At 43.0% G+C, this 22,886-nt stretch overlaps 7 protein-coding genes across 7 annotated transcripts; 3 read left to right on the top strand and 4 right to left on the bottom strand.

The window, feature by feature from the left end:
- Positions 1-3,681: 3,681 nt before the first annotated feature.
- On the top strand, positions 3,682-4,455 carry N7516_001016 (uncharacterized protein; the record flags this gene model as incomplete). Its single annotated transcript, XM_057213738.1, has 1 exon — positions 3,682-4,455. The coding sequence occupies one exon, from the start codon at positions 3,682-3,684 to the stop codon at positions 4,453-4,455; it is 774 nt and encodes a 257-aa protein (XP_057075621.1).
- Positions 4,456-4,937: 482 nt separating this feature from the next.
- Positions 4,938-6,016, bottom strand: N7516_001017 (acyl-CoA thioesterase; the record flags this gene model as incomplete). The annotated part of the gene is made up of 2 exons (XM_057213739.1): positions 4,938-5,855; positions 5,939-6,016. 2 exons carry the CDS (start codon positions 6,014-6,016, stop codon positions 4,938-4,940), a joined length of 996 nt encoding a protein of 331 aa, XP_057075622.1.
- Positions 6,017-7,564: 1,548 nt separating this feature from the next.
- N7516_001018 (uncharacterized protein) lies at positions 7,565-9,340 on the top strand (the record flags this gene model as incomplete). The annotated part of the gene is made up of 1 exon (XM_057213740.1): positions 7,565-9,340. The coding sequence occupies one exon, from the start codon at positions 7,565-7,567 to the stop codon at positions 9,338-9,340; it is 1,776 nt and encodes a 591-aa protein (XP_057075623.1).
- Positions 9,341-9,702: 362 nt separating this feature from the next.
- N7516_001019 (Acyl-CoA N-acyltransferase) lies at positions 9,703-10,082 on the bottom strand (the record flags this gene model as incomplete). The annotated part of the gene is made up of 2 exons (XM_057213741.1): positions 9,703-9,839; positions 9,923-10,082. 2 exons carry the CDS (start codon positions 10,080-10,082, stop codon positions 9,703-9,705), a joined length of 297 nt encoding a protein of 98 aa, XP_057075624.1.
- A 489-nt stretch (positions 10,083-10,571) lies between these two features.
- N7516_001020 (uncharacterized protein) lies at positions 10,572-12,078 on the bottom strand (the record flags this gene model as incomplete). Its single annotated transcript, XM_057213742.1, has 2 exons — positions 10,572-10,583; positions 10,636-12,078. The coding sequence occupies 2 exons, from the start codon at positions 12,076-12,078 to the stop codon at positions 10,572-10,574; spliced, it is 1,455 nt and encodes a 484-aa protein (XP_057075625.1).
- An 888-nt stretch (positions 12,079-12,966) lies between these two features.
- Positions 12,967-15,364, top strand: N7516_001021 (OPT family oligopeptide transporter; the record flags this gene model as incomplete). The annotated part of the gene is made up of 2 exons (XM_057213743.1): positions 12,967-13,773; positions 13,829-15,364. The coding sequence occupies 2 exons, from the start codon at positions 12,967-12,969 to the stop codon at positions 15,362-15,364; spliced, it is 2,343 nt and encodes a 780-aa protein (XP_057075626.1).
- A 1,714-nt stretch (positions 15,365-17,078) lies between these two features.
- N7516_001022 (uncharacterized protein) lies at positions 17,079-17,435 on the bottom strand (the record flags this gene model as incomplete). The annotated part of the gene is made up of 3 exons (XM_057213744.1): positions 17,079-17,207; positions 17,274-17,362; positions 17,432-17,435. 3 exons carry the CDS (start codon positions 17,433-17,435, stop codon positions 17,079-17,081), a joined length of 222 nt encoding a protein of 73 aa, XP_057075627.1.
- Positions 17,436-22,886: the final 5,451 nt, after the last annotated feature.

Here is a 22,886-nt window from a genome sequence, read left to right on the forward strand (position 1 = left end):
TGGCATACGATTATACGGCTACATTCACTCTATTATAGGGGCTTGGACGACATGAGTCCGGTGTATATACTACTTTGTGCTTGTCGAAGCGTTTACTCAAACCCTGGAACATCGAAAAGGAACGTCGTGTGGATGCACCTTTTGGATTCGATCGCTGTATGACATCAGCGGCTAAGAATTCGTTGAATAATGTATACACGGTGGAAAGGCGGGAACTTTGGACAAGTGAGATGCACCATGAATTACCGAGGACTGGTGCTCAAGGAGCAGTGTGTCCGGTCTCAAAATTGATCTGGTAGGCTGATGTCCTCTTGGTACTCAATTTTGGTCTGTTTAAAGAGTCATAGGTAACTATCAGTGTGGTTGCTCGGGTAGGGAAGCTCAGACTAAGTCTTTCAGCGTTAAAAAATTATGTGAATGCTGGACCCATCGTAGCGGATCAGGTGAAATGGGGGTTGTGGAAGTATTGATGGTGCTGATACCCGGCGGAGATGGGAATGAGGCTCTTCGGCGAGGGCAAGGTGATTGGATCGGATGAGTCGAGCTGGGTAGGGTGACGTAAGCGATGTTACCACCCGTGGGACCCGTGGACCGTTGGTTAGTTAGTACGAGCTTGCCCTGCAAGCCTTTAGCTCCCGAGGTCGTTTTTCAACCTTTGTGGGGATAACTTGCCTTTGGATAAAAACTCGCGCCATCCTCGTATGGTGCAGTGGTAGAGATTGTACGCTATCGATTCAGTGATGTTGGGTCCATTCCCATTGCCTACCTTCCTAGGTTGGATTGGCTGGTCCCCTTCGAAGCACATAGGTAGTAATACTCTCTTGACTGCTGCGACTTTACTTTTGCCCTCTCTCCCTGTTTTTCCCTCGTCACGATTTATTTGACAACTTGCGGGATTTTTGGTATTAGAGAGGTGCACGAGGTTTGGGTTATGTGTGCTCTCGTTGGTTTCGTGTATCTCTCTGATCCATCCATAGCTCTATAGTTTCCTCTTCTTGGCCCACGTATCTCATACCTCACTACAATGACTAGCCTATCTAAGCGTCCACGGGTCGGTCCCTAATGACACCCAGCTACTGAGTAAAATATAAACGGAACTATCGGTGTATCAGGATAACCATATCCTAGAGGCTACTATGCGTGGTAAAGAGAAATCGAACTGGGCACATAAATACAACATATGCAAAACAAAACCTCCGCGACATCCAGGTATTCGGGACCATCTCCCTATAAGTCGTTTTTGTAAGACTGATATGGACCTCGACGCATACTCTGTACACCATAAAGTACTTAAAAGCCAACGGACAATGAATTGTGGAGACATCCAAAGTCGACGGATTTGAGCCAGCCGATACTATGAGAGCGTGAGTTAAGCTCTGCATCAGGGATTGGCGTGCGCGGTGACTTACTTTGGTCTCAAGACATATAAATATCAATCAGAGCTGAAGCCCGAGCTGAATCCCGAGCTGGATCCCGATCCATAGCCTGAATCTCTTCCCGAGCATAGAATGCATTCGTTCCCTGCGGTGACCTCCTGGGTATTGCTTACGCTGGCAGGGTGCGCTTGACCTTGTAGTCGCGCTGGACACACGCGCAGCACTGAGAGTGTGATAATACAGCCCCTGCGTGGACAAAGGGTCTGGAGATACTCGCACATGATTCTTTTTTCTGGCGCGGTACTTAAGGTGGTAACTGGATATCCGCCTGGTGAAATGGCTTGTTGGCTGTTGCAATCGTAATTATGCTGATACTGGTGCTTCAAACATTGGGGTGAGATTGTAGCCTTTAAGTAGATTGAAACCCCGGAATCACGGCTTATTCCTTGCGTATCCCTCTCCCCTGTCTGGCCTTCTTGGCAAATGGCCAGTGTGCTTTATTAGAAGAAATTAGTGTTTTGATAGTTGGCGGTTAAGATGCATATACTGTGGCATTGATCTGCATCATCACACACTAGCAGTTAGTTAGAGCGCGCGCTTGCACGAAATATCTTGATTTGGATGAGATTAATTATTTTGAATAAAATATACAAGGATACCTCGATGTTATCACTATATAGGCGCCCTTACAATTACCTAGTGGTAATAATTATAGAAGTGAAAGATCAACCTAGGAGCATTTGAAACATAGCCTACAGCAGTAGTGTCCAGGACAAGGCTGGAGCGGCCCAAAGCGTCGACAAGTGATCCTCTACAGGAAAGGAGGCCAGAAACGCGATAGAGTAGCGATGCCTGTGGTAAAGTCGGGTGAAGAAGGGGAAAAACATTTGGTACCGTATAACCTAGTATAAACGGGGTAACTATCAATAATATCGACGTCGAGTGTCACTGCTTAATCTAGGGGTAAATTCCATAGCTATATGCTGGGCATGAGTGAGACTAGAAACTAGAATACCAAGACAACGCCTGGAGCCGTGAGGATGATTGATGCCAGTGAAGGTTTCTGTATCATATGTCAATATTCCTTCGGTTAAGTGCCTTCAAAAACGCAAGGCTTCATCATTAATACAGATATTGATTTCCCGTGCCTCTACCTGGGTGTCATGTCAAGTCTAATGTCTAATAACGATAGATGCCTAGGAGCTTAGATTGAAGCGCATGGTACGGAGTAATAATATTGTATCTTTGATATTATTATGATTCGGAGCCTAGTGTTCGAATAGGAACATATCATCAGAAGGAATCAAAGATTTTGCTTTTGCAACTGAATTGGGATTAGCTACAGTGTTTCAAGTAGGTAAGAGCAGCCTGTCAGCGGAGAACTCCAATTTTGTGAGTGTAGCTACGGGGCGCTGTTTCTACGGGATTACCCTTATTTTGGATCATCTTTCTTCTTCGTTCTCTCTCTGTAGGTGTGCTCTGCGACAGTGGTTTGGGGATTGTACTCTTGCCTGCTAAATCGACCCACCGGGCATGTTTCCGTGTAGATTGCACTCCGTAGAGAGGATCCCGCTAGCGGACGAGATCTGCGAAAGCCGCCCAAGGCTTTATCGAAAATTTAGCGTATGCGCCCGGCGTGTTATCCTCCGACTGCTCACATTGCATAAACAGCCCCTGCCCAGATCAGGTGGAAGTACAATCAACACTGGCGTCAAAACAAGACACGCTATTTTTGCCTAAAACAAGAAAGATGAAACCAAAAACACACAAACAATGATTGATTCGCTAATCCCGATTTACGCGCCCAGTCCAGTCCTTCCAAGGTTAGGTACCGAGCTAAGTAAACGCCCGGCTGCCGTTTCCCAAGCTTCAAGCTTCCGAGAATACTATAATAGTATAGAGAGGGGTACGTGATAGGGTCGAGCGCCACTTGGGCACGTTCCTTTGATCATTCAACTAGCGAAGGACTCCGCACTCCGCACTCCGGGGCCCTTTCTTTCTTCCCGGTAGTGGTAGGCTCATCGAAACTTGTCCTGCAATCGGCCTTCTGCACCACCAAACAGTCGACTTCAGTTGAAATCCCGACATCTGAAGTGAAGTCCTGCGACGTCACCTGATTGTCGGATAAACAGTCTTGCCGCTCACAGGCGCAGATCGATAGTCATGTACGGAGTACACAAACCTCTCCTTTACCTTAGTTTTCGCGGCTGACTTGCAAATTTGCCCATAATCTTTTAGCCAGGCACATTATCTACACCTGTTGCATCCTTTATCGATCATCTGCCACGCTCACACGCTCCCCGCCATGACGGACCAGGAGCTTCAAATTCCCGACCCCCGAACTCGCACAGCATTGGAAAACGAACCCACCCTGAGAATTGTTCTCAAGGCTAAATATCGTCCTGATAAGTCCCGACGCTCTGCAGATGTCATTCCCTGGGCAGAGAAGCTTGCCGAGAGCGTCAGTCGCGCCGCACTCAAGGAAGTTGGGAAACCAAATGCCGACTTTGAGATAAGCCTGAACATAATTCAGATGCTCGGCTCGCCGGACTATGTATATATCTGTTACGATATTTTCCGCGCTGAGTGCGATCGAAATGTACGGCTCCAGACCCAGGAGAGTTTGCAACAGCCAATTCATTATGCTAGTCGGAGAGGAGGTACATACCTCATGCGGAAGGATGCGCGTATTGAGGCATTCGCATCTCGATCCTACTCAGATATGAGAAAGCTCGACAAAGGAGAACTGCCGCTGTTTTCGGACCTGAAATTCCCGCCGTGTTACATCTTTGGGAAACGCATGGAAGAGCAAGGGCGGAGCCAGGAAGAATGGCAACAGCTCCGGGCAGAGCGGAAGAAACAGAATGCTCAGTCGTCGGAAGGGGATAAGATGATTCAAGGTGTCCTGGAAAAAGATAGTGAGGGGTGGGAACACGATGAGCCAGATAACCCTGTCCCAAGAGAAGAACTCCAGCGGGCTGAGCCGTCGGGTGAGGATAAGCCAATGGCGGGTGGCCCAGAGGAGAAAAGTGAGGACAGGCAGCACGACAAGCCACCAGTTGGTGATGGTTTTAAATGAGAGTGCATCCAAGAGGCTACGCGATTGAATTGACGACATTACGCTTGTTCAGTATTGAGACATCGAGACAAGGTGAATATTATGGCCTGAGTACTTACTACGTGGCATTTTTTTTATCGAGCTTTTCGCTAGAATGTCCAATAATTATGGTTCCCCCCTACCACGATCGGCATACAATTGTTGTGCCTACCCGATGATGTGCTGGATAATGTTTTTAGGCACAACTGAATTTATAGGTTGGTATACACGTAAAATACAGCCATTAATCAGCTACTTTATACCTAGGTACGTGCCAAGACTGTATTTGTGCACAGAAATGGGCTTTGATGGGCTTTGATGGGCCTTCTTTGAATTAAATTGCAGTTCTGTGGATGTATAGAGGGTCCGGCACTCAAAATCAAATATTAGTTACTTGGAACCACAAAGGCGCTTGGATCACTGTCTATATCGTCACCAACTATCTACGTTATAGTTCTTTAGAACTATTGCACCCATTCTTCGAACAGCTTAGTGTCCAAATTAGTATATCCATCGACAACCTCCAGCCCCCGCACACGTTCCTGTTCAATGCGCTCCCAGGTCCACTCTTCGACATTCCACGAGTCAGTATTCTCCTTTTGCTGCTTGTCCAGTGTCTCCTGGCTAGGAATCTGGTCGCCGCTCATCTTCAATACCTCCCGAACCAACGATCCGTCCACGCCTTCCATGGCCGTGATACCTTCGCCACTAACAGGAGTGCCAACGTCGGAAGCCTCAGCCGAGGAAGATTGGGCCTCCGCTAGTGCGGTCTTAGCCTCACTCTCCTGGGGTGGGGCGGGGAGGAATCCGCTAGCGTGTAGAAGCCGCCCCGGAGGGACAGTCAGCCGGCCCTTTTTGACGACGTACTTGCTGACGGCCACAGCAAGGACGACCTTTTCGCCGCCATTGCGGGGTGCAGGTCGCATGAAGCAGGTCATGATGTACATCCACTTTGCATCCCAAGAGATTACCTTGGAGTGCATCTCATATAGTTCGAACGGCTTAATTTCACGCTTGAATGTGCAGTAAACAGATCCGAGCACGATCGAAACTGGCTTGCGCCTTGGTGCCGGCTTTCCCTCCTTCTTGCTTGCGGCTAAGAACTCCTGGTCTAGCTCCTTGCTCACATTGCCGACGCCCGGACTGTAAATTCGGCTCACGAGCGCTGTACGCGAAACATCCAGATCCGTGAAATAAGTGCTGTTTGACTTGTGTAGATTGTAATCTGTCTCTAGCAACGGTGTGCGAGATGTGACCATGCATGGCACGAAGATGGGATGTGTTGGATTGCCCCGGGAGTCCACGATAAGTCTCCCCTTGGGGAGAAGTGGCATACCTGGTTTTAAACGTAGGTTGCCTACGAAGTGATACAGCAGGCGGAACTGTTAAGTCTATTAGTAGTGTAAGATATCGAGGGGAGGAAGTCAATTCTGATCCTCGAGCAAGGGGCGAAGGAAACACTTACATGCCAGACAAATGGGAGACTTTTCAAATTAATCACTGCCAGAAGCAAGGCCAGGTTCTTCCATGAGGCCAGCGACATTACGCCAGCTAGTATCTCGCGTGTATTCTCCATAAGTAAGCCCCCAGAAATTGAACTGTATGGAAACCAACAGATAAGAAAACGTCCGATTGATTCGGTACAGGTACGCTGACAAAACTTGAAACTAAAGAAGATATACTCCTGTTCATCTATAGGTGTCTCAGGAGATGAGATGAATTGGAATTAGACAGAGTTGAAACGAAACACATCTAATAAGAGACGGAATGTTCCACAAGGAATGAAGTGGCGGGTCCAATCTCAACTGAATTGATGAGTCTCAAAGCCGAGCCTGCCGATCACTGATGGCGATGGATCGTGAATTCCCCTTTTTGTTGGGAGCCGAGGCCGATAAGCCGACACGTGATATTGTGCTTACTCATGCTCTCAGCACCCGAAGCCCAGGGCCACGGGCCACCCCCATAACCCTCCAGGGGTCGATCTATGGATTTCAACCTGTTCTAGTCTAAGTATTTCCACCATGATACAGTGCCGGGGAATAGTTGGTGCTTCAATAATTCCAATACATACAACAGGAGCTTGGATGAATGCTAACTGCTTATTGGTCGAATGAGTGTATGCATTCATCCAACCTTGGCGTTCACCATATGTTGTACCCTTAGAGACTTGTGGTACTTGTGATCCAGGAGAAATTTGTTGAGCACGTTGGATTTTCAATCATTTATAGTTTAGTTTTTTACTTGATTGTGCCTGACTAGTTGCTGGGTTGGGATTTCCCGCACTCATATGCCGAAGTGGTGGGAGTGCCCAGGTATCTTCTACATACGTAGAAATAGGCCACTGAAACGGAAAAATGGAAGAAAATACTGCTGGCTACAACATTCTGTATTATTTGGACCGAACATAATCGCAAATAGGGGAAAAGGCTGTATTTGTGATCCAGGTTATACCACGGTGAAGACTAATGAATCAACACAAAGGACTTATGGCTACATACCACCATTTGGGGCTCATTGTGATCCTATACCAAGAAGACGACGATGAGAGACGACACGTCAAAAGTGTATAGAGGAAAGGAACTTCAAAAGATGTATAATGAAAATCTTAAGTACAAAGACCTCCAAGAACGATATAAACGAAAGTAAAATGACCACATAGATGAGAAGGAAGTACAAAAAAGGGAGTCTGTTGCTCTTGCTACACTCAACTTGGCTTTTTTGCTGTTTGTCTAGGGCATTCATCCTGTGATCAAAGTCAAGATGAAACATGATCGAGACATGCTTTCTAGTCACAGCTTTGTCCTTTACACCAAATCATCCTTGCCTATCGCGTTAACTCCTTCCACCACTCTTCCATTGCTTCCCAGGCAACTCCAAGCGTTTGTGTTATCATTAATCCACTTCTCTGTTATTCATCGCTAACGAATTTGACCAACATCTCGTGCATCAGCCAGCTATTCCTTGTCAGCTATTCCTTGGCTCTTCCTTCCTAAATCTGGATGAGTTCAACTCTTTCGTTTACCGTCCTGTCTCCTGCTTGCCCCTGGCAACCCGTGCCTTTCAACCCAGAAGAACCTTGAGCCTATTCATCATGCCCGACGTGTCCGACGAAATCACCCTCGCAGGTTATCTTTTCAAACGGCTTTGTCAAGTTGGCCTACACGCCGTGCATGGCGTCCCCGGAAACCACAACATCGCAATACTGAGGGAAGCTACCGATGTAGGGCTTGAATGGGTCGCCCACTGTGGTGATCTTAATGCTGGGGTTGTCGCAGATGGATACGCACGAGTCAAGGGCATCGCCGCTCTGATATCTTCATTCGAGAATATGCGATCGTCAGTCTCGACGGCAATCGCTGCCTCGTACCGGGATAGAGTCCCAATTGTGCTCGTGATTGCGACACCTGAACGCAAGGCGCCGGCGCAGGCCTCAAAATTCCACCATTCATTCCTCGACGCCCAGCCTGATGTTTCTCGACAACGTGATGAGTTCCAGGTGCTCGCTCACTGCTTCGAGAAAATCACCATCACCCAAGAGTTTCTTGTTCATCCTAGCGAGGCGGCTGCCCAGATTGATACTGCCATTCGAGAATGTATCATGCAGTCTCTGCCTGTTTACATCGAATTACCGGAAGACTTGGTCACCAGTATGGTACCGACCAAGGGACTCGCCCATCACTTGGACTTGAACACTCCGCCTCACAATACTGAGATGGAAAAGGTGGTAGCGGCCAGTATCATGAACAAGATTAAGCACGCACAACGGCCAATAATTCTCGTGGGTGCGGGTGTCCCATCTTGTGGTCTTATCAAAGAAGCAAACCAGCTGGCGAAAAAGACTAGATTTCCAACGGCTGCGACCCAGTTCAGCAGAGGTGTTGTAGATGAAACACTAAAAAACTTCCATGGAGATATCTCGGATTTCGATATGTACGGTTCATACTTCAGATCTTCCGACCTGATTCTCCTTATTGGACCCCTGAATATTATTGAGTGGGCTTTTCCCGCTGTGTTCGAGGCGAAGACAGCAGAAACAGTCACATTCAACAGAAACTCTGTTGTCATCGGGGACAAGAAATACGAGCTATTTTCTAGGCCTGTGCTTCAGCAGATTTCAAACTGCCTGAGTCAGAGCAAACTGCGTGATCTTGCACCCTACCCAGATTTGCCTAGTATCCGTGACAGCATTGAAATGCTTCCAACTCGGAAAACGACTGAGCCCCTTCAGCATGACATTTATTCCACGTTTTGGCGAAGAATGTCTATCTTCTTCGGCCCCGGTGACATTATCTTAACTGAAACCCAAACAGCCCAGGATGGGGCACGCTGCTTTATGTTGCCGCGAGATGCGATCCTCATCAATCCTGGTGCCGGAAAGTCACCCGGGCACATAATTGCTACCACTATGGGTGTGGCTTTGGCGCAACAAGGCCTTGGCAAAACAAACTACATGCTTTCACAAGGACGAAGCATTCTCTTTCTAGGAGCCAAAGGGTTCCAAAAGGCCTCAAATGACTTGAGGGCTATCATCGATATGAAGCTCAATCTCATTATCTTTGTCATTAACGAGGGAGTACCCGTCGTTGAAAGCTTAATGCACGCGATGGAATACACACAGAAAGATTCTGGTCACTGGCGATACTCAGAATCCGTTTCTTTCTTCGGAGCCCCAAATGAGACACCTTACCCAGTCTACTCTAGCATAGCCAGAACATGGGGCGACTTTGATCTTATTATCCATGATAAGACAATTCAATCCGGGACAGGACTGTACATCGTGGAGTTCATAATCAAACCCGGGGATCCAATGCAAAGCCCGTGTCTTCTCGCTGAAATGTATGGCCCGCCCCGAGCCCCTTTTCGTTGAAGAAATATCACCTCAAGCAAGATTGATTGTCGCGAAAGATGAGACCGAAATATCTTGGAGTTCTGAAACATGTAAGATGAGGCGATATACTTTGCGTACAATGTTCAGTAATCACAATTGTGTCCACAGGGCGTAGAGAATATTGAAAGCAACTTAGAGAGCATATGCATAGAAATAGATATTGTGATACCTCTCCGAATGTCCCACTATACTAACATTCAGCCATCACCTATATTATTGACAACTCTCGCACCATAGCCCACATAGTAAGCTCATCTAACGAATCCCAATGTCCCTTAGGGCACCTCTGGCTACCAACAACCGTGAACCCCCGTTGCAACCAGTAGGCATCACTATCCTTTTTAATAACCAGAAACATAGCCCGTACCAGAGCCGACATGACCCGATGGCGACGCAAACTTTGGCGGGAGAACAACAGCAGCTAGCTCATAGTCTCCGGGGCCAGGCATGTTGGCGAAGCACTCGATCGACACATCCACTATTGGCTGGGTCTTCATCCTCAACCTGATTTGCATCGTGCCCGTCTTTGGTGAAGGCCGTCGTCTTTTCAATTCTTCATACTTGCAGTCCCAATCACTTCGGTCTTCTGAGATTTTCCATCTCCAACAAGGGCGTCTGCGCCGAGCTCCTTGGAGAGGGCGGAGTCGGTGTGTAGTCTGGTCTTGGTTGTGGCGAACTTTATTTTTGTAGTATGGCTAACGCAGTAGCTGGTGTTTATCATGTGTGCGAGATCTGAGATCTAGGGTTGATTTGATTGGGAAGGTCTGATGATGTATTGACCTTGATGTGGAAGGCCATTTCGGGATCCACGTTTGCACCTGGAGTTGGGGATTGGAGGAAACCGGGCAGTTTGGTGGACTCCAGGAGAAATTACAACATAGATCAAATATAAAAGTACCCTGGTCATCAGGTTTCAATTTGGGGTTGGAATTCCGACACGGGGCTGATGAGACGCAAAAACCCTTCCCCAGATGGACTATTCCCGATGTAATACGACTCCTTATAATAACCTCTGTTCTAGCTGACACAATAGTGCGATCTACAAGTATCTTTGAACTGGAAAAGTCGACATTAAAGATGATTTATTCAGCTATTTGGTCTGTAGTACGCAGTGGTGGTACAGAATGTGTTGTTGTAGGAGCAGACAAGGGGCATTGATGGACCGGAAATAACCCAACCACATGTGTGGGAGCCCGCAAGTCAGAGAAACTTAGATCACGTACTGCTAGAAGTTAGTATACAGATTCAAAAAGAAAATTGCAGTAAGAACTCACCGGAATGAAGAGGCATGGAACCTGCTTCTCGTACTCATCCCAAGTTGTTCCATACTTGACTTTACATTTGTGGATATCCCTCATGGCACGGTGCGTAATCATGACAGCGAAGAATACGGGGTAGAACCAGGGAAGGGGACTGTCGAAGCCGGTAATGAGTGCCCACGACAAAGCAAAGAACATATCGCAGCTGTAGTGGACTTTGCGAGCCAATCCATACCACCCATCAACAAAAATGGTATCGCCCTTCTCTGTCTGGAGTGTCTTTGGGTTGTCAACATGTCGCCAAGGAAGCTGGGGAAGCGTCTTGCGGTTCACCAATTTGCCTCGCTCCATCATGCGGAAGGCATTCTTCTGGCTGTTTGCAGTGTCCCAGACATAGTAGACGCAAAGATACGAGACAAACAGTACTGCCAATGCAGTTTTATTCCACGTATATGTCGACGGGTGGCGGCTATCCAAGTACAAAACGCAGTGACAGTAAGACATAGGGACACCGGCCATGTTCCAGAAGGTCAACAAGAATCCCAGTTTCTCCTGGTACATGTCCCATGTAGTGGTGATGAAGTGTTCTGCCTTGGCGCAGGCGTTGGCGTAAAGGAAGTGCGCCATGACAAGGAACATAACTTCACCAGAAACATATCCGTAGAGTTCATATTGGCGAGTCGCAGCCGCACAGCTCAAACCCAAGAGCATGAACCATGGGATACGGACTTCGTAGAACATCTTAAAGTCGAGGATCCCGAACATACGTGGGTTCAGTTCGACTCCCATGAAGAAGTCATAAATTGGGTACCCAGTGATACGGTGCTGGGCGCCACGAGCAAATGCAGAGAAATAAGCTAAAAAGCTAGCGAGAAACCCCGAAAGAATCGCCACAGACATCAGAGGACCAAACTCATCCAGGATAGTGTAAACTGGGAAAAGTCCAGTGTAGTGGAGAGTGGCCACAACGGCAATTGTGAGGTACAAACTACTGTAGGCCGAGCAGTAATACTCCAGCCGCTTGCCTTGCAGATGGAGAAGACGTTTCCCATAGCACGTGAATCCAGGCATATAGATGTAGCATGCTGCCTCAAAGATGTAGAATGTCCAGTAGATGCGCCACGCCCTGAAGTGTGGGAATGCACCGGTGTAAACAAGATGACATAGATGCTTTCCGAAGGCGGTCCAGGACTCTCCGTTTTGCGGCAGAGGTAGCTTTCCATCATAGTAGGTAGCGCCGATCCACATGTACCACATCAGCAACGGGAAGCCAGTCATAAGTGCCAAGGTTCCGAGTGAACCACCGAATTCGAAATTCTGTGTGTAGTCCACCTTGGGATCCATACCGGGGATCCAACCACCAGCGAGTTGCGCTTGCTTGAAGTCATCGTGCGAATTTGGTTTGTCAACAACCTCATGGGTGTCATGCTTTCGGCGAGACTTGACTTGGTCGTCCATTTTGAGAACTTGAAATATGATATGAGTTGATTGAAAACCAACGGATGCCAACAAAGTACACTCACAGTCAAAGGTTGGTAAAAACCGATACTGGAGAAAGGGAAAGACGAAAAGAAAAGAAAACCTAAAGAAAATAAAAAGCAGAAGGATGAAATGAAAACAAGAGGCCGAGAGAAAGAGGAAATAGGAAAGAGGAAAGAGGAAATAAATAGGAAGGAGCAAAAGGACCCCGGAGGATAATTTTGGAAGGAGCCAGGCCGACGCAATGATATAGTTCCCAATTGGGTTTAGATCCCGCCATCTTTACCCAATTGGGTTTAGATTCCGCTACTATCCTTGAACGTGAATTGAATTTGTGTCGTTGTATTTGTATTTGCCCCTGTTTACTTCCTCATTCAGATAATCGGGCAATGGAAAACACCCTGAAGTTTCTGAGGGTATAGACCACAGCTATTACTATAGCTTGGTGCATAATTTCTAACTTGGTTGTTGAGTGAGTATCATAGTTGCTGCATGCTGATGGAGTAAAATCATTGTCCCTTCTTAAGTTTGTCCGCTAATATCTAACCGGCCCCTGCATTTTTTTTCCAAAGCGTACCCAAAAGAATTACAGGGGCCGATTATATAATACTGAAAAGTTCCAAGGTTATCATTTACTCCCTCAAAATTATCCATATAAGGCTAGTTCGATAGGATGACAGAAATCATCCAGGGCTAACAAGTGGACGGATAAACAATGTGACGTCATGTGATCTTATCTGCAGGTGTCGACATCGTATTAATCAGCAGTGCTTATCAAGCCGGCAGTTCCCCAAGGTTGGTCTTCTCCCCAAACATCCACCTTACTATGACTGATCGGTCGGTCTCATGGATTATCAGACCATCAGTATGGACAGCAATGCCTCCAAACAGCGCCATCGCACTGTGGAAAGTCCGTCCTTGAATCGGCCGCCTACAGCTCCCATCGATGATCCCATACCAAACCACCAAGCTCCCGCCACATCCCCTCAGAGCTTCACCCCGCGCTCACTTCTCGTCGGTCTTATTATAGGTGCTCTCATCACATTCTCGAATACCTACTTCGGGCTGCAGACAGGATGGATCAGCACAATGGCCATGCCCTCGGCCTTGATTGGCTTTTCGGTCTTCAAGGTTCTATCAAAGTACCTGTCTTTCCCCTTCACGCCCGTTGAGAATGTCTTGATACAAACGGTTGCTGGTGCGGTCGGAACAATGCCACTTGGATGTGGATTTGTTGGTGTCATCCCTGCTCTGGAGTTCCTGCTGAAGCCTGGCGAAGATGGACCCAAAGGCGATGGCGGAGAAGGCGAAGGAGGTCCTCTGAAACTTGGCTTCTGGAAGTTGGTTATCTGGAGTCTGGGAGTTTGTCTCTTCGGTGTGGTATTTGCAGTTCCACTTCGAAAAGAGGTCATCGTTCGAGAGAAGTTGCGGTTTCCGAGTGGTACCGCCTCGGCATTGATGCTCAAGGTCTTGCATGGTTCTGGGAGCAACGAAAAGGTTATAGCACCGGACAGTTCCCGTGGGGGAATTTTTAGCACAGAGGCTGAAGCAGCTGGTCAATCACGAGAAGACACAGGCCTCTTGAAGAATTGCGATGCTGAAGATCAAGCTTCCAAGGAGCAAGATTGGCGCTCGAAGATGCGGATCTTGGTTGGGTCATTTGCAATGTCGGGTGTATACGTGAATATCCCCAACTCGGACTCTGCAAAATATATGCTAACAGAATTAGACTCTTTTCTCTTACTTTGTCCCTCTAGTCCATGCCGTTCCTCTGTTTGGCACGGGCATGGCGAAGAACTGGATGTGGACCCTTAACCCGTCGCCCGCATATATTGGTCAGGGTATCATTATGGGCCCATCAACGTGCATGCACATGCTCTTCGGGGCAGTATTGGGGTGGGGCGTCCTATCACCGCTAGCTAAGACCCGCGGCTGGGCCCCAGGCCCGGTTAAGGACTGGGACAATGGCAGCCAAGCATGGATTGTCTGGATATCGCTAGCTATCATGCTTGCCGATTCCCTTGTTAGTCTTGGGTGGCTGTTGCTCAAGCCTATCGTGAATCACTCCCCAAGATGGATAGCCCGGTTCCGATCCACTCAGGCTGGTCAGTGGATTGCACTTCGACTGCAATCTTCTCAGCACTCATATATCAACTACTCCGCTTTGGAGACAGAGCCTGATCTTTTGTCTCATGACAACGATGACGCCCACCACACACCAATAACAACAAGCGAAGAGGAAGAGGAAGATGCCCCGCCGTCTCAACTCATATCTACTCGCACAGTAGTGATACTCCTTCCTCTGACTCTCCTCTTGAACGTCGCATGCATGCACTTTGCTTTTGGTGAAATAATTTCACCCTTTTTATCGGCATTGGCGACTCTGCTGGCAGTGCTCCTATCAATTATGGGTGTCCGGGCTCTTGGCGAGACCGACCTCAACCCAGTTTCGGGTATCAGCAAGCTGACACAACTTCTCTTTTCACTCGCCACGCCAGCATCCCACTTCTCCAGACGCACCGCACTAGTGACCAACCTACTCGCCGGTGCGGTCTCCGAGTCAGGAGCACTGCAAGCGGGTGATATGATGCAAGATTTGAAGACCGGTCATCTACTCGGCGCAAGCCCCAAAGCCCAGTTCTATGGCCAGATAATCGGCAGCCTTGTGGGTGCAGTTCTCTCAACTGCCGTATACAAATTGTACGTGAATGTATATGAGGTTCCGGGTGAGATGTTCCAGACACCCACCGCGTATGTTTGGATCTTCACTGCTCGCCTTGTGACTGGTCAAGGGCTGCCCGAAATGGCTGGACAATTCTCTATCATTGCTGGTATCGTGTGGGCATTCCTTACCGCACTGAGGATCGCAGCTGCGTCCCCTTCCTTTACGCGCAATGGGAAACCCCCTGTTTGGAGAGCTTGGATCCCTGGTGGTATCGCAGTTGCAGTTGGTATATTTAACGAGCCTTCATTTACCCTGGCGAGAGCTATTGGTGGTATTATTGCATGGTGGTGGGCGCGCAAACACTCTGAATCGAAGACGGACAATCAAGTGGGCAATGCAAACGCCACTAGCATGGGATCTTCTATAGAGACTGAGTTGCAGGATGGGCAGAGATCGGCAATAACAGCCGAGCAGGCATCCGAAAAAGCAGATGCCGCCTCCTCGACTGTCGTCGTCCTTGCCTCCGGCCTCATTTTGGGTGAAGGTATCATGAGCATTGTGAATCTTCTTCTTGCAAGTGGACGCGTTCCACATCTCTGATCAGAAGATTTATCGCCGTGTACATGCTGTGTTTCTTGTCTAAAAGCGCGTATTCGATTTAGAAATGATATTTTCGGGCGACCTCAATTAGAGTTGAAGTCATGTTTTTGCCGTTGGTTTTTTACGATTTCCAATTTACTACCACATCCTCAAAGTGGCCTATGTCATATTATACTGGGTTGTAATCGATTCTACGAATCCTACAAATACATATTTATCTAGGACTTTCTCGGAACTGGACTGTACTATACATACGTACCGGATAATGCCTGGCACTCGAGACCTTTCCATTTCCGTTTTAGTGCTCACCTCTTGCCGCTTTTTGGTCACTAAGTAAAACTGAGCACGTCTACGGGCGACTAAGTGGACCATCCAAACATAATTCAGGGCTCTCATTCGTTATTACCGACAACTGTCTACCCTATAAAAGATTCACCACTAAACTAGCGACCAAGAGATCTACCTATTGTATTGAACATATATAGCTATGAATTTGAATTCTTCCTTTAACTACCCTCTCTACAATATATTATAGTACAATTCAATTCTGATCCACTTCAGATTCAATTCAGATTCAGTTCAGATTCAGTTCAGATTCAGTTCAGATTCAGTTCAGATTCAGTTCAGATTCAGTTCAGATTCACTTCAGATTCAGTTCAGGTTATAGTAAGTCGCCCTAGCAATCGTTGAAGTGAAGAAGCGAGTGCGCGCGGACAACTCTCCACCAATTTCGATTCAAGAGGCCTGCGAAGTCGTGGGCTGGCTGATGAAGTCCTCTGTGCAGATAGCCCACTTCAATGACCAGTAAGTCTGACAGTATTTTGATTGATATCTCCCCAAGTGGTTTGAAGTACTTTGACTAACTCATACCACTTCTGGTAGCTTCATGTTGATTTCCCAAGACCACCACTAGACTTTTGTCACCTTCGCACCTTTCGAAAAAGGATATTGTTGGGTGCCTGGGTGCCTGAGACATCTATATACAACATAGATAGTTTCTCTCTCGTCCATTTACAACATTACGAATCTGACTGCTTGGTTTTCTCCATAAGCTTTCTCAATAGATTCTCCATTAGATATCAAGATTATCTTTGCAAAAGAACTAACACCTTCCTTGGTGATGAAAACATTTGGTCCGTTTCGCATAGCCTACCGCAAGGATATACGTATCATATGGAGGACTTTGGGCGAATCATTCTCGCAGCTACACTCATTGTCAAGCCGGCGCCGTGAAAATTTGATTGATGTGACCTCAACTGCTTTGTTATCCTGCTCAATAATCATTTCATGTACTCTACCTTCCATGCTTCCTGCTTCTACGATATTCAAACCAGTGGTATTCTTCCAATTGCATCCACTCTAACTATGTTATTTATTGTGAACATCGATAATTATAAGGGATGCAATCAATCTCAAGGTAAGCTATGTCGATACGTTCACTAAAAGTCTGGAGCCATGCTATTTTCCCACTCTCTCTGGACGCTCTGATTCCGCCTTTGAGCCGCCAAACATGGATATTTTGCTGAGCACCGTCCAGATGGTCCCTTCTCTACCTCGACCTCTTTTGGTGGGCTCTGATTCATGGTCACCGTTTTTCCAAAGTCCATTCCAGCTGGAGTACATACCTCAAGAGGGGACACTGACTCCACTGATTTCTTCTCTTCGTGTTCGACCTCTTCGACTAGGTCGGCGCACATGGATCCGAGCAGAATGTTCATATTCTTGTTTGCGACTTGGTTGAGAAATCAAAAAATTCAGTCTTCCTCATGACTAGACCCTGCTGGCTGGAATAGGCTTCGATTATCCGGGCTTTCATTCGTGCGAAGATCGTGATAGCCATGACCTGTAAAGGTTGTTATGAATATATTAGCCCTTCAGGCATACGGATGTGTCTCAAGTCTGTACTCACTGGGATGGTATCGTACTCCAGGCAGTCATCGCCGTGACGACAGTTGAGCTGACCCCTATGTCCAAAGTTGAGCTGACCGGTAGCCCCACCTAATCACGTGATGGTCATACCGGTCAGCTCAGCGAGTTTATTAGTGATTAGTAATGTTTTTAGTTTACGCATAATAAATACTAAAGAAATTAATGATTTATTAATATATTATCCCTTACTTACGCACTATATATTAACCATAGGTCACCAATCTACGGGCCTAGATAAGTATTCATAGATTGCTAAGAGTGATACTCTTCTTAGTAACCTCTTACTATACTAACCTTAGTATAAAATAGCCGATATACCTAGTATTAACGAGCTAATAGGGGAGGGCTCGCGAAGGATTTACCCGGAGGATAAGTATAAGAGGCTATTCGAAGTAAGTATATATTATAAACCTTAAATATATTAAGAACCTATTATTAATATATTATTTTCTTTCTTATATAGGAGTTTAGAGCCTTAATACCCTTTACGCTTAAGGGAGAGGATATAGTATCGGCGTTAAATATTAAATATACCCCTATAGTCCCTAACTATCCTTTCTTATATAGTAGGGGCTATATATATATAGTAGATCTCGGTAGTATACTATAAGAAAGAATCTAACCTATAATATTCTCGGTTAGTATAATATATTAATAATCTATAAATAATATATTAACTCTTCTATAGATTTAATATAGTTATAGGCTCTTTAAGGCGTCTATAGTAGTATTTAATACCTATCTAGGTTACTAGACTATAAAGTACTACTATATATATTTAGGTATTAAGGCTTATAAGTATATTAATAAGATATATCGGTATAAGAACTATTTTATTAGGGATAAGGCGCTTAAGTAATAGATAATTACTAGATAATAAGTAATAAAAGACCTATCTATAATAATATAACGCGAGAAGGAAATAATTATATAAGTAATTTATTATCTATTTATTTATAAAGTATTAACTAAATAGTCTATCTAGCTACTTCCGTACCGCTTTTAAACTATTTAAGAAGGGAAAGGCCTATTTAAAATAGGAAGAATTATATAGAGTAGTATAAAGGGAGTATTAAATAATAAGTACCCTTTATAGCCTATAATCTATTATTAATATATTAATAATATATTAAGATATATAACCGCTATTCTATTTTCTATCTATATTATATAAACTAAATATATAAAAACCGCGAAGACTATTAGAAGTATAATCTTAGCCCTATACTTAATAAGATCGATCTTAATTATCTTATATATTTAATCGATAAGGATATCCTATCTAGTAGTATACTAATATAGTATACTATAATCGAGTAATAAATAAGTAAAAAGGTATCTTATAGTAACTATATAATAGTTTTTTAATATATTATTAAATTATTACTAATATATTTATATAGGTATCTAATATCTTTAAGGCTTTAGCGGTAATCTCGAGAAGTATAATTAATACCTAGTACGATTTTATATTTTTATACTAACTAATCCTATTACTATCTTATATATAATCTTTTAAAGTATTAGGAGATACTCCTACCCTCCGTCTTTATTAATAAAGCTACCTATAAGATTTATCGATAAGCTAATTAGTATTATAGCGCGAGTATAAAGAGGCGAACTCTATAAGAGTACGTCTTAGGTAATATATTATTAATATATTATTAATATATTATTATAGCTCTATTTAAATAAAACCCTCTAGTTTAAGACTTTATTAAGGAATATAGCGTAAAGATACTTATAAAAGTATATATAAGTTTTATAAATTCTAATATTATCTCTATATTACTTTTAAAATAACGCTATATCTTATATCCTAAAGCCTAGGACTATCTAGGGGTCGAGTTTAAATATAAAAGAGAGCTAAAGTTTCGGATAAAGACTAATTAATATCTTTATAATATATTATTAATATATTAACTATCGCTATTTATAAAAATATATTTAGTATCTATTTAGTAATCTAGAAGGGATTATAGTAATCTATATATATAATAAATAGATTAAGTATCTTACTATATTAACCTTATTTAAGACTAATATATTATATAAGCGGGTAGCTAGTATAGTTAATAAAGTAGTATTTTCTACTATAATTAAAGAGTATAATAAGAGTAAGTAAGAATAATATATTATTAATATATTATTAATATATTACTACTAATATCTAATCTAATTATAATATTACTCCGGGTCTTTATAGACTAGGACTATATAGAAGGATACGCTTATATATTCTATCGAGTATTTATATTTATTAGTAAAATTACCGGAAGGCTATATTAGTTTTACTATCTCTATAGCGTAGGCCTAAGAATAATAGTTATTAATATAGATACTAAGTAATTTATAGGTAAGTACTATATTATAATTTATTAATAATCTATTAATAATATATTAGGCCTTAGGATCTATCTCTAATCTATCGACCTAGAGTACCGCGATTAGAGGCTATAAATAGAATATATTTTAGTATAGTATCGTATATATTTCTTTTATCTTATCGGCGACTTACTAGTCGATTTAGATTATAAAAATTATCCTAAAGAAGTTACGTTTATAAAGAGCCTTTTATAATATCGTTCTTAAGATAAGTACTATAGCGACCTTATAGTAATTAAAGATAAAATAATCTATATTAATATTTTATAAATCTATTATTAATAGTTTATCTATAGCGGTAAATCCTTATTTTATTAGATAGATATAATATAAAAAGATATCTTATATTACTACTAGATTATACCGAAGCTTCTCTAAGATTCTACTTAAATTTTATAAAGATATAGCGAATTTAATAAACTCTACTAAGTAAATATATATAAAATTATACTATTAGGATATTAGAGAGGCTCTACTACCGGCTATAAATATATTAGTAATATATTACTAATTTAATATTAATATATTATATTAAATTATATAGGTCTAAGATTATAAATTAAACCGATATTACTTAGTTTCTCGCCTATATAAATCGATAGTAATACTATTCCTATCGCTTAGATAACCTATTAGCTCGAGCGAAGATATATTATATATATAATAGTAAAGGCTTCTATATAATAACTTATTATTAATAAATTATTAATATATACTAATATATTACTTTAGGCCGGGCGAGGATAGAGCGTACGATTATTCCTTAACTTCCTAGCCTACTAGCCGAGGCGTTATAAAATCTAAACCTTAAACTTATAGAGTATAAACGAGTACTACTATAAGCAAATTTATTAAGCGGAGTACGTTAGATATAATTATAGTCGTAGTAAGTAAGGGATAATTAATAATTAATATATTATTAAAATATTAATACTATTATATATAGAAGGCGGATAGTACCTTACTACGCGTAATCCTCCTAACCTCGATCCTCCCTAATAAAAAGTTCCTAACCCTAGTTATCTCTAGTACCCGAGTTATCCTTAGTACTATAGTTATCTCTAGTAAGATCTATATTATATATTATTTAATAGATTATAAACTAATTATATTCTAGACCCTCGAACCTCTAGCGCGCTATAGTCAATTACTACTATATATAGCGTAGTATAGAAGATATAGAGTTCGATAGGTAGGAGCGAGAGGTATAGATAAAGGAACGTATAGCTTAGGCTTAGCTAGTAGAACTAGAGGTAGAGGAGGTAAGATTAAGAATATAAGAGGTAAGAAGACGAGCGGATAGAGAATAACTAAGTAAGATTAATCGATTATTAATCGATTAATAATCGATTATACTAAGTCTATACCCTAATATTTTAATATAAACTACTAGATAATAAAGATTTCTAATATAGAGGTAATAAAATTTAGAGCTAGATCTTACTATATATATAAATAATTAGAGAAAAAAAGGCGAATAAAATATTATTATATTAGAATAACTAAGTAAGGTTAATCGATTATTAATCGATTAATAATTAATTATACTAAGTCTATACCCTAACGTTTTAATATAAACTACTAGATAATAAAGATTTCTAATATAGGGGTAATAAAATTATAAATAATTAAAGAAAAAAAGGCGAATAAAATATTATTATATTAGAATAACTAAGTAAGGTTAATCGATTATTAATCGATTAATAATCAATTATACTAAGTCTATATCCTAACGTTTTAATATAAACTACTAGATAATAAAGATTTCTAATATTGTCACGACTGACGTCTTACGTCATCGTACATCGTTCTCATCTGATCTATGATCATATGCCACTCCTTTGTTTGCTACTATGCTACTATGCCTAATTAGGTAATAGCTTGATAGCTACTAAGCCTAATCGGGTAATAGCCTTTTCTTTGTCTTCTTTATTGTTTGCTTTAGCGAGAAGGACGGGGTTTGCATTGTTTGCATAGATCTAGCATATATCTAGGCCCTCCAGATCTTGCTTCTCTTTCCTTCCTTTTCTCCCCCACCTTTAGTATCTTGAATTTGAATACTCTCTTGCTTTATCATCATCGATCGATTACTAAGCTTATAGACTTAGTTCGTCACATTATACTAAAGGTCCTCGCTACAAAAGGCCTATAGATAAGAATTAGGCACAGCGCTTTCGCACAGCTATACAGAGGTCTTATTGTGAGTATACTCTTAGCTCGAAGCATTCTTTTCTCTTATAGACAGCTCGGTAACGGGACGTACCTAAGTACGTAATCTAGAGATTAGGCTACTCCGGGTTAGACAGTAAGCTGAGTACGAGAGACTATCTATTCCCTTCTTTAAAAAAGACTCTACCCCCGGATTTCCTCCCCGGATTTTTTTTCTTCTTTCTTTACCTCGCCTCCTTTCTCGATCCTTCCGTTAAAATAGATCAATAAACCTTCGATTAACTTCGAGCTAAATTTGCCTCTACAATCGATAACCTTTAGACTTAAATTCAAAATTAGACTTAGTTAATCTCCGACCTTTAAGCCGCCGCCGCCGCTTCCGCCGCTAAACCCCCTTCGTCAAAACGTCCTAAGTCCTCCCTCCCTAATCCGGAGAAGTTTTCCGGTCTCGCTATTAAGTACGATATATAGGATACTTTTATCCGTACTAAGCTCGCTATCGACGGACCCGCTATAGGAGATTCGGTAGCTTAGTTTTACTACGTTTACCTTAACCTCTCGAGTCAAGTTTAAGCTATAGTTCTCCCTTAGCTTTCCTCCGCACGAGATTCCGGTAACTACGATTATAATATAATCCTCGACTCTCTCCGCCGCGTCTATAATAACCCGAATAAGATTTAAGAAGCAGAGGACTATCTTCTTTCGATTAAATAGTCTCCCGACGAATCCCTCGCCGTTTATATCGCTAAGTTCGAACGGGTTCTCTATAAAGCGAAAGGATAAGATTAGCCCGACGTCATAAAGATCTCTACTTTCCGTAAAGGTCTTTATAGCTCACTTCGGACTCGTCTTTCTTAACAATTGAATCTTCCGCGTACGTATACGGAATTTATTAGCATTATTCAACAGCTTACCGGTTATACTATCTCTATAATATTAAAGCCAACCAACAACGATCGGATAGATCTTACGGTTCTCGACCCTAATACTAAGTCTAAGGATATCAACGTAATCTTAGATAGTCTTTATAAATCGTAAT

This window comes from Penicillium verrucosum, assembly GCF_028828655.1.
Source record: "Penicillium verrucosum strain IBT 35672 chromosome Unknown utg000001l_segment0_segment0, whole genome shotgun sequence".
Classification (NCBI taxonomy): Eukaryota; Fungi; Ascomycota; class Eurotiomycetes; order Eurotiales; family Aspergillaceae; genus Penicillium; species Penicillium verrucosum.